General features: G+C 46.3%; 1 protein-coding gene across 2 annotated transcripts in view; it reads left to right on the plus strand.

Moving 5' to 3' along the window:
* Positions 1-11461, plus strand: part of CEP95 (centrosomal protein 95) — a 57241-nt gene extending 45780 nt beyond the window's left edge. For both annotated transcript variants that reach the window (XM_066613557.1, XM_066613556.1), the window contains exons 17-22: positions 6128-6288; positions 6890-6964; positions 8270-8422; positions 9085-9231; positions 9309-9380; positions 9461-11461. In XM_066613557.1, coding sequence (XP_066469654.1) covers positions 6128-6288; positions 6890-6964; positions 8270-8422; positions 9085-9231; positions 9309-9380; positions 9461-9640 — 788 coding nt within the window. In that variant the 3' untranslated portion in view covers positions 9641-11461. The remainder of the gene's footprint in view (positions 1-6127; positions 6289-6889; positions 6965-8269; positions 8423-9084; positions 9232-9308; positions 9381-9460) is intronic.
* The last annotated feature ends 304 nt before the right edge of the window (positions 11462-11765 follow it).

Consider the following 11765-nt stretch of genomic DNA (forward strand, 5'->3'; position numbering starts at 1 on the left):
AGGACCCAGATTGTTCCTGCCTCGCACACAGACTGGTTGCCCTTTGGAGCTCATCTGCACAGAGCACCTTTTTCTCCTCTCCCCCCCTCGGGCTTGTCGGCTGGGCCGGCGGAAGGCTTCTCTGGAGCAGGCAGGCACGCTCCACTCAGCAGCGCTTCCAGCCTGCCTCTGTGCCTTGCTGCTCCGAGGTCCCTGAAGTGCAGCAGCAGCAGCCCTCCCCAGCGCTAGCACAGCATCCTAGGTGAGAGCAGGCAGACCCTTCTGCAAATCTTGAGCACCCAGGTCTGCCCCACAACCTCCAGCTTCAGGCGCCTCCACGGAGGCACGGGCGCCGTTTTGTGCTGCCGGCTGCTGGTACCTGGTCCTGCCTTTCCCTCCAAAACTGCAAGTGCAAGGGCTGGAAAGCCATTTTAGGGACCTTGTTTGTGTCTTGGCTGGTACAACTGTTGTGAGACCTGGTCTGGGTGAATTTTGAATTACCCCCTTTTGGCTTAGGCTGTTAAATTGTTGGGTGTTTTTTGGCCCCTGCCCCCCCCCCAATAAATTACCTCCCCTAAATAAATAAATAAAATTTTTAGCTGCTAATTTTTTCTGCTGAACTCACCATGTCTTCTGACGCAAGTTCGGAGTCCAGCCTGCCTGCTCTGGGCACTTCACGTATACCCAGATTAGCCAAATCTCTGGCACCCACTCACAAGGCACCCAAGACTCCTGCAGCCCCTTCTTCCATAGGGAGCACAGACAGAGAACATATTAGGAAATGGCTGGAGGGACTTATAGATGCCAGGATGGCTCAACTATTGCAGTCCTCCAATGACAGGGGCCTCTGTTTCCCCAAGGGCCCCTCCCCCAGGTGGAAATCCCTTTCCCTAAGGCCTTCTTTAAAGCAATGGAATCTGAGTGGAAAACACCTTTGCATGGCAGGAGTGATGCTAGATTAGTCAACAAATTCTACTCCCTCCCCAAAGAGATTCTTGAGAAAATTAGGACACCTTGGGTGGATGCCCCAGTGGCAGCTTTGGTTACCAACGCTATCATTCCATCCAAAGGGGAGGGAGGACCTCGAGATCCCTCTGATAAGAGGATTGAGGCTGCTCTTAAAAGAGCCTTTGAAGTGTTCTCCTTTGCCCTGAGAGTGGCAATGGCCAATTCTATCTTTGCAAGGGCCACTTTTCTTTGGAGTGATGAGCTCTCTAACTCCAACCCTTCTGTAAAGGACTCTCTCAAAAGATCTCCCTGGCAGTAGCATTCACAGCAGACTCCTCCCTGGACACTCTCCAGTTCTTGTCCAGAGTCATGGCCTCCAATGTAGTGGCTAGTTGCAACCTGTGGCTTTGCTCTTGGGATGCTGATCCTGGTTCACAAAGCAGGCTCGTAGGTACCCCCTCTGTCAGGGGGTAAGCTATTCGGTCAGTCTCTTAAACCTGTTCTAGTGGAAAATAGGGACAAGCAAAAGGTCTTGCCTTCTGCACCCAAAAGTCAGGTAGAATTCAGACCCATCTCGCTTTTTCGTTCCTTTCGTGTCTCAGGCAAATCCAGAGAACAAAGCTTGATTCAACCCTAGTTAGCACAAGAGCAGGTTTCCCCAGAAACAGGGAAAATTCCTCCTTTCTCAGGGGGCCAATTCACATCCCTGGTCCTCCAAGGACAAATCTGCATGACGCCAGACCTCCTTCCCGCTCAGTTCCAGTTGGTGCCTGGCTTCTGCAATTTGCCCCTCTCTGGCATCAAATCACTTCGGTTGCTTGGGTTCTGGAAACCATCTCCAGAGGTTACTCTCTAGAATTTCTCAGGCAACCTCAAGACAGGTTCTGGCAGGTCTCCCCTTCCAGGGTTCCTGCAAAGCACTCTGCCATGCTAGAAGCCATCAACCACCTCCTCGCCATAGGGGCGGTAGAGGAGGTTCCAATACCAGAAAGGAACTCGGGGATCTATTCAATCTTTTTCCTACTGCCGAAACGAAATGGAGAAATGTGGAGGATCCTAGTTCTAAAATGGCTGAATTTGTTTCTGGTCAAAAGGAAATTCAAGATGGAAGCAGTCCAGACCATTTCCTCAGCCCTTCAGATGGGAGACTACCTTTCCTCTATCAACCTATCAGAAGTGTACCTTCATATTCCCATCCTCAGGGAACATCGGAGATACCTGAGGTTCTCCTACAGTTCCTTTCACCTGCAGTACCACACTCTCCCTTTCGGGTTGGCTACCTCTCCCAGGGTGTTCACCAAAGTCCTAGTTACCCTGATAGCACACCTCAGGCTACAGGGCCTGCATCTTTTACCTTACCTAAACGACATCCTGATCAAAGCATTGTCCAGGGGTCTAGCTCAGTTGCACACCACCCTTATAGTACGGTGCCTCAGGCAGTATGGGTTTGTCATCAACGAATCCAAGAGCGTCCTGACACCCTCACAAGTACTGCAACATCTGGGTGTTCAGTTCAACACCTAGAGTTTCCGAGCTTTCCTATCACAGGACAGACAACACAAGATCCTTCAATTGCTTCACAAGGTTATGAGGGACGCACACACCGAACTATTGTCACTTGCCAGGCTTCAGGGAATGCTAATCTCGTGCCTCCAACTAGTTAACTGGGCACATTTTCACACTCGGAAACTGCAGCAGTTTCTGTTCCCTTCTGCAAAGCTAATAGAGAGACGGTCACAGCTCAGGCTTCAGGTCCCCTTGTCTCTGAAGAGGGACCTGCAGTGGTGAATGACTTACAACCAGTTAGCCCGAGGGTCAGTCTTCACACTCATCCCAAACTAGTTTTTACCACAGATGCCAGTCTATTAGGATGGGGGGCTGGTTCAGGGGCGTTGGTCCTCTCAGGAAGCATCCCTCAGCATCAATCTGCTGGAATTGAGAGCAATCCGGCTAGCTCTTGCCCATTTCGAGCCTCTTGTCCTTCAGGAACACGTTCTAGTCAGGACCGACAATGTGTCAGCCAAAGCCTACCTGAACCACCAAGGGGGGGGTCACGGTCAAGGCAACTTATGAGGGAGGCAAGCCTGATCCCTCAGTGGGCAGAAAGAAATCTTCTATCTCTGAGTGCCCAACACCTGGCAGGAAAATCAAATGTAGAGGCGGATTGAATAAGCCGGAGAAGGCTTGCGGAGGCAGAATGGGGTCTGCATCCTCAGACCTTCTCAGAAATCACAGTTGGCTTCGGCATACCAGTCCTGGATCTGTTGGCCAAAAGTGAAAATGCCCAAGTGGAAAGGTTCTTTTCCAGGACGGAGGTTACAAGGACAGAGGCAATTGATGCTCCTTCAACCCCTTGGCCAAAGGGTCTTTACACTTTTCCCCGGTTCCTCTTCTGGCACAGGTACTCAGTCTAATAAGGCTATACAAGGCGACGGTGGTCCTAGTCGCGCCAAACTGGCCAAGGCGACCCTGGTATCCAGAACTTCTACAGTTGTCAGTTCTCCCCCTTTGGAAAATTCCTCACTGGTCAGATCTTCTCTCCCAGAGCCCACTACATCATCCACAGTCACACAAGTTCCATCTGACTGTGTGGAAGTTGAAAGGCTAGAGCTTAAACATCTAGGTTTCTCTGAGAGGGTCATCTCCACCATGTTATCCTCTAGACGGTCTTCCACGAGAAGGGTTTATAGAACCACATGGAAGAAGTTTTGTTTGTGGTGTAGAGAAAAGGCTCTTGACCCCAGCTCCCTGTCAGTTTCTGTTATTCTTGACTTCCTACAGGACAGGCTGGAGAAGGGCCTCAAGACTTCCACCCTGCGGCGCCAGGTGGCGGCAATTCAAGGCACCCTGGGAGCAGGAGGCCATGTTAAGCGTTTTTTAAAGGGGGTGGCTCTTCTTAATCCTCCCCCCATTCATAGGGTACCAAACTGGAATCTTTTCAAAGTTTTTACAGCTCTATCTAGTGCCCCCTTTGAGCCTCTGGCTACAATTCCTTTAAAAATGATCTCCATAAAGACTGCCTTCCTTGTGGCTATCACCTCTGCTCATAGAGTCTCGGAACTGGGAGCCCTATCTATTCATCCTAAACTCTGCCTCTTTCATAAGGACAGTGTGGTTCTCCGGACCGACCTGCCTTTCTTGCCCAAAGTCAATTCAGTTTTCCACCGGCAACAAGAAATAGTCCTGCCTTCCTTTTGTCTGAATCTCAAACATCCAAGAGAGAGAGGTCCTGGCACATGCTGGATGTATGTAGGACTATCAGATTCTACACAGAGCACACTAAAACTTTTAGAAAGACTGATGCTCTATTCATAGCCTATCAGGGTAGGACACTAGGAAGGAAAGTCTCTCCCGTGACTCTGGCTAGGTGGTTGAGAATATGCATTTCTCTGGCCTATGAAGCTTTGGGACTCCAACCTCCTGAAGGGATTCTAGCCCATTCGTTGAGGGGGGCAGCCACTTCGGGCGCCTTCTATGGCATCGCCTCCTTGTCTGAGAGCTGTAGAGCAGCCACTTGGTCATCGCCTCATACCTTTCTGAAGCACTATAAAGTTAGCTCTCACGCCTCTGTGGATGTTGCCTTTGGTCGTAAAGTCCTCCAAAAGGTGCTTAAGGTTTAAGGTGTTCTGTCTCTGATCCCGCCCAACTCAGGGATTACTGCTCAGGGAGATCCCATCTGTCAGTTATGCCCCCGTCTCCACCAGGGAAATCAGGAGTTTATGGCTTACCTTGGTAAGTCCTGTTCCTGGTGGAGACATTCCACCCTCCTGTTTTTTTCTATTCTCGTTGGACTCGGCACCTTTCTGGTCCAGTTTGAGGTTTGAACACACAATGAGGGGTTAGTTTTTGCTTGTTTGGGGTTTACTGCACTCTTGTTTTTCTATCTTGGGTGTCTCTTCACTTTTTTTGTCCGAAGTTAACCTTTCCGCGTTATGAAGTTGTTTTCTCTGAGGACTGTGGCTCGGCTATTAGTTGGGTCTTGGTCCCTGCACACAGTGAGCTCCATCATTTGGGTTTTGACCTGCCTACAGTATGCAATGAGGGACATTCCCATCTGTCAGGAATGCCCCCTGACTCCACCAGGAACATAACTTATCAAGGTAAGCCATAAACTCCTGTTTTTCTACTAGTACAAATAAATACTTTCCCAGGCTGTTTGTTATGTCCAGATTCCATGCAGAAAAAAGTGCAGAATACAGTTGCTTTAGAATCTCAAATTTCATTTAAAAAAATTGAAAGGAAATAAAATTTGCATGTGTAAGAGCCAGAAAGATATATTTGGAAGTATATGAGCAATGGCTGGTAAATTCTCTGGAGCGGAATGATGCTTCCTATCATTCAGGTCTTGGTGTCTTGTTAAGTTCATTGCCCTTTCTAGGTGCAGCAAAACCAGAATAAATTAAGTAAAATAACAATTGCCAAAAGTGAACAGGCTGCAAAACTTTGCTTTCCTTGATGGAGATTGTCTGGATGCAGAAAGATAATGTTTTGTTAGCCCAGAACAAATTGACATCCTTCCAAATCAGTGACTTTGGACTGAATCTGTCAAGGCAAGGAAATGTTCTTGGTCTCTGTACATCAAGAAATGGGATGGAATTATAATTAAGGACCTAATGAGGACCTTATAGTGCCATTGGTTGTTACTGCCAAGATTTTTTCTGCAGAGGCATCCAGTCTACACGATTCCTTACCCTGAGAATGTTAGGTTGTCTCCATCTTTGATGCTGTTCGGACAGTGGCTGAAGGCTTTTTTCTTTCATACAGCTTTTTGGGCCTAATGTTTGTCACTGGTTATGGGCAGGCTACTTTACTTCCTCTGTTAGTTGGGTATTGCTGCTTCTCATTGGTTTTATGTGTTTTTGAATGGTATTTTACTGTTCTTACTTTTAACATGTTAGCCGCCTTGAGCTCTTCCCTGTTGGAATGGGGGCAGATACAGATCTTAATAATAATGTAGTTCAGCACTGAGAAGCTGGACTATTCCTTTATGAGGAATAAAAACTTTCAGAGCAGAGATTAATTTACAAGGATGAAGAATTGGATGGCAAATGGTGACATACCAGTTCTTTGGCTTAAGCATTGGTGCCTGTTCACCAGGCAGGTGCAGGCCACTTGAAAGGCAGCAGTTAACCTTATTCTCATTATTGCCATTATTCTCATTGCTTACATCTGCCTGCTTCTTTCTCCCTCCCTCTCACAGTGAAAGTCAAGGAGAATGACCTCCTGCCTCAGCTCCTGGATGAGTTCCCCCACCTGCACATCTCCCATCCAACTATGAATAAGATGTGGCGGCAGCAGCTGGCACAGATAGATCAACTGAGAGCTCCCAATGATAGAACCCGACTAAAACTCCAGAGTGAAGTGAGTTCTGTGCCTTTTTGAGGGCCACAGCCTTTAAAGAGGGAGCAGAGGCTGTGAGCTAGCACTGGCTGTGTTTGTGTTGTCAAATGTACTGGCTGCTAGCTCCTATGGTAGGTTGGTTTCTCCTGGCTGCAAGGCTATTGAGGCTATCCAGTGACTACTGTCATTCTTCCAAACCCTACCTGAGACCTGGGTCAGTTGCTCTCAACAATAAGCTTTTCTTCCCCATCCTGATCACAGGAGGAGGAGGTAAAAAGAGCAGCAGGAACTTGGACTACAGAGCTATGCCTGTTGCAGCACTATGCAAACTTCTGCTAGTGTGAAAAAGGAATCAAGGTTCCTGCTGAGGAAAACAAGGGCAAACTGGAGCTGGAACCTGTCCTTTTCCTTAGAACTAGGGCCAGCCTTCAGGGTGATCTGCTTTCTTCTTCTGGACAGTGTTCAAAACCAGATTTCTGAGAGAGGCAGTAGATGGATTCTTGGCTGCTATAAATGGATAGATGTTCTTGAATGGTGCTAGATCAGATGACAATATGCAGAAGGTTAACACCTGGGAAAAAAAAAACCAGCTTTACATGAATGTTAATTTTTCCCTTTTCAGGTCTTAGAAGCACTGAAAAAGCATGACCTTCTTGTTGAAATCATAAAGAAAGAACAGGCGCATAACAAGAGATTGGTATGTTCACATGAAAAGCTCTTGTAGCAGAATGAGGAGGAACTATTTGGGGTAGGGCTGCCCAAGCCAGAAACCACAAAACCAGGAACTCAGTTGAAGCCCGTTTTGCTGCCTCCTTGGTGCTACAAAAACAAGAGCATCATCAGACACTGACCATTCTCCAATAGATGTCTGGCAGACTGCATTCAGCTCAGTGGGTTACAATTATACAAGCCAGGTACCTAGGGATGCTGCTCATTTTACTTAGAGCATGTGCTGCCATGTGATGCGGGCACCAGGTTGTGCTTGGTCCTATGGTGTAGCTCCGTACTGCCCTCCGTTCAAAGCTCTCTGGTGGTGACAATAGATAGTGTCTCTTTCCATCTACTCCACATGCAGATGTGAGAGGAAATCTGTAGTGGCTGGCTGGTGTGGGAGATTTCATGTACTGATTCCTGAAGAGCTTCTAGGAAAAAAGTGTCTGTTCTCCTTTCTCCTTAGGGGAATGTTCATTGTTTGCCCAGATTATTATTACTTATGGTGCAGGGAATTTTCTCCCAGAACACCACCACAGTGCCACCTCTTATTTTCTGTAATCCTCCCAAAAATCCACCTTCTTCATGAAGGCTTTGGTTCAACTCCCTAGCTGCCATACTCTGCTGTCACTGAGTCTAAATACTTGGGTGTCAAATATAGAGCTGTGCCCCTTGTATCCATGGGGGTTCCATTCCAGAATTCCCCATGGTTAAATGAAACTGCAGATATGGGTGAATGCTCCCCCACCCTCCAGAGATGAGGGGAATTCTGTTCCCCTTGGTCCTGGAGGTTGTTCTGAGCCCAGTAAAAGCCTCGCATGTCTGTCCAGGACCTTGCTGGGCTCAGACTGACTCTTGGTGTCAAAAACATGTGACTTCTGGGTTTTCAAAAATGTGGAAGTCACATTTTTTTTTTTACTCTTAAGAGTCAGCCTGAGCATGGCAGAGGCAGCGGACGAACACATGCAGCCTCTGCTGGGCTCAGAAGAATCTCCAAAGGCAAGGGGAGCAAAGCTCCCCTTCCCTCTGAAGGGGGTGTGCGCACAGGGGGGACGGGACGGGGGACGACTGCAGATCTGATCTGCCGATAAGTGAATCTACAGATACGGCAGCTGCAGGTACAGGGCCCCGCTGTATACAAATACTTGTCTTCAGTGTATTCCTGTCTCCTTCTGTTTCCCTTATGTCTATTTTAGACCATGAATTCACTAAGACAAGGTCCTGTCTTCAAGTTCTTCTTAAAGTATACAGATGGTTCTATCCAAATACAAAACATGTTGTTTATTTTTAGCAAGAATTTAAGCAGCGCATTATTCGGCAGAAATGTGCTCAGAATAAAATGAGAGAGAGACGGCAGCAAATCGCCAGAGCCAAAAAGTACTATCAAGATTACAGAGTTCAGTTGCGGGCCAAGATGATGAAGGCCAGGACGCGTGAAGAACGGGTAAGCAAGCGGAGGACAGGTGGCCTTTTGCCTCAGGAAGCAGAATATTTGCTCTGCATGAAGAACCGTCTGCTGAAAATGTCCTGACTATGTTCAGACTTTAGATCCACTTGTGTGTTCCCTGTGTAGCGTGGTTGCAGCTCTAATGACACTCCTCTATGGCTTGCTCTCAGCTTAGGATTGATTTTATCACATGGATTGGCAGCCATCATTTAGCAGGAACTCTAGTTGAGTTGGAACCCTAGTGTAGAATGTACCTACCTGAGTGATCCACTCTATTCATGTGATATAATCCTTCCTGAAAGCCCAGCTGTGTGAGGATGGCATCTTTCTCATATCAGTAACAGATGAATTGACCTTCTGTCAGAATACTGCAATTAGAGGTAGACAGTAGGGTACTGTGGTAAGACCCATGGGCAACTTGGACTTCATTGTAGAGCATATATATTTGCTCTTGTTAACACTGTTACTCAGGGAGGAGCAACAGTGTTGTTCAAGGAATGATGCAATCATAGCAAACTTGTGGGTCTTAAAGAAAGTTAATTGCCCTTAATTGCATTGAAGTCAGTGGGTCTTACAGCAAGTTATATTTTTCTGGATCAAAGCAACAGTATTAAATAGAATTGCTCTTATAGTTATGGATGTCATGTTTTGTTTGGCAGATATTTAAGAATCTGTTTGAAGATGCCTTGGAAATTCAGAAGCAAAGGCTGCATGAGCTGAAAGTATATGCCAAGGATAAGCGTGCTGAACAAAGACGACAACATCAAATTGAACTGGAGTCCATGGAGAACTACTACAAGGATCAGGTAGGCTTCTTTCTTCCTGTTAACAAAGACGTAGCTTAGTTTACTTACACAAGTAACTTTTCCTGTATTGCACTTAGTTTTCAATGCTGGCTGAAGCTGTTTCAGAAGAACGTCGAGAAATCCAATCCAGAGAGAGAACGCATACAAAAGTAAGTCCTGCCACCCTACTGTCCCAGAACTTTTGATGAATTGATGGACTCTTTGACTTGATTCTAATGGTCTCTTTCAGACGTTAAACAAAGTGAAACGAGAGCTGAGATCAAAGATGGAGAAAGAGATTCAGGAGCTGCAGAACTTGATCACACAGGCTGACGATGATTCATTCTTCCGAGAAATAGAAGCTGATCGCCTGAAATCCAGACTTCAGATGGCTTCCTTTCAATACAGCAAAAACTACCATTTTCTTTAGGACTTAAAGTGTCTATTACAAATACTCATGAGATCTGTTCCTGACAAACATACTGAGATGGAACAAGAACAAAACTGTAAGAACTGAAAGGGTCAAGGTAGTAGCTTGTTTTGCTGCCCATAATTCAGGCTTGATCTTGTTGTGGTGTTGAGACATGGGCAGTTGCACTAACACTTCAAAAGAAATTTTTATAGACTTTTTTCCAATAAACATGTTTCCCAGTAATCAAAATCGAGTCATTGACTATATCCTATCTTAATTTGTACTTTGAGAACTGCTGGCCTAGTTTATTTGTACTTGGGCGAAAGAGCTCAAAGTTTGTGCTGCTGCAAACAGCCTTGTCCACTGCAGAGGGTCACAACCTGATGCTCTTTGTTGTACAGGGCCTGCGACCCATTCCATGGGCCACAGAATGCCTCAAAGAAGCAACCCAGAAGTCACTTCTGGAGCCTTTGGCATGGGTTGTGGACTCTGGGGGGCAGGCAGCTTTTTTAAGGAACAAAAATTACAATTACAAAAAATTTTAGGAAATGCCTCTTTTCTTGGTCATAAAATGTATGTATAAAATGTGATCTGACTGCAGCAGTACATGGAAGATATATCACTTTTAATTGATGTAGCAGCACACTAGTTACAACATGAAGAAAAAAGTATGTGGATGGCTGCTTTCAGCGGCCTCCTGAAGGAGACAGCTAAGTGACTGGGACACCTTGCAATCTATATCAACTACCTGCCCCATCAAGTCACTAATCCAGCCTCTTCTCATGTACTCTCCTTGCTACTTGCCTCTTCCTGCAGCACCACTTCCAAAGCTGCTGTGGTAGTGGAGAGAGTTGATAGCAGCAAAAGGACATGGAGTGTTGCTAAGTTCTTCCCATTGTTCCATTATGCAGATGGGGGGAATGGCACACAGTACTGCATAAGCATCTTGTTAATCTATGCAAAAACAGTGGCAAGGCTCACATTTTTTCCCCCTTTCAATCAAGCTACAGGCCAGGGGCAAGCTGCAGCCATATTCACTTCTTCGAGAAAAGTCAGGGCTAAACATTTCCATTTACATCAAGTGGACCTCATTCTTTGGCAAGATCACAACCAACCCTTCTGCCATTTTGCAAATGTTTGGCCGAGGTCTGGTTTTCTAAACACCAGATGTAATCCTCATTTCCATCTGAAATAAAGTCCAAGGCTACAATTCAGTGTACCTTTACTTAAGAATACCCATTGAAAGCAATGGGTCTACTTCTGAATAAACAGGGTTGCAACCAGGGCATCCAAGAGGAGTCCTGTCAGGGGGCACAGAGTTACTTTGGGGCCTCTTCCCAAAGAGGGAGGGGGTGAAACAGACTGGGTGGGCAATGGGGGGCAGCTTTCTGTAATAGCTGCAGCCCCACAGCTTGCCCCACAGCAAGCAGATCCACAAGCCAAGGAGCTCTTGGAGCAGGCCAGCTGCCTCCCAGATGTGACAGTTAAGGAATGTATGCATTCCTGGGCTTGGTGTATGTGGCGTCTGGCAGTACTTGCCGCCATGTGCATCCCATGTGGGCAGGGAGTCTGGGTGAGATTGGAAAATGTAAGATCCCAGAAAATTTCAGCCCCCTTTCTGACCCTGGGCCCGGGTACAAATTACCCCCTTTACCCCCCTCTCCTAGGCCCTAGTTGCAACTATGTATTCGCTGCACTTGTTTATGCTAATTCCTTGTTGCTTGTCTCTCCCCTGTGAATTGAATTGCACACTCCCAGTTGTGTTATATGTTGAGCTTCTGGCTTAACATACCAGGCACATAACTAGAATTTGATTAATGGTTCTATTGCTATGTTTACAGTGCACTTACTCTGATAGTGTTTACAAAAAGGTTGTGAAGACTAGAATTTAAAAATTAATGAATAAAAATGTATCTCATGATCTTTGCTATATTTAATAAATTAGAGACTGTTTAGTTCTTAGGTAACAATTACTGGTAGTATTTAATACCAATTATTTTCAAGATCTGGCCTAGGGCAAAATCAGACAAAATTATAGTCAGATACCCCCCCCCCCCGAAGTTTAGCCCTCAACTTATCTGCGAGATAGACTTAGACATGCTGCATATGGTGATTCAGACCAACATCAGAATGCCTTTACTTC

This window comes from Tiliqua scincoides, chromosome 2 (genome assembly GCF_035046505.1).
Source record: "Tiliqua scincoides isolate rTilSci1 chromosome 2, rTilSci1.hap2, whole genome shotgun sequence".
NCBI classification, from domain to species: Eukaryota; Metazoa; Chordata; class Lepidosauria; order Squamata; family Scincidae; genus Tiliqua; species Tiliqua scincoides.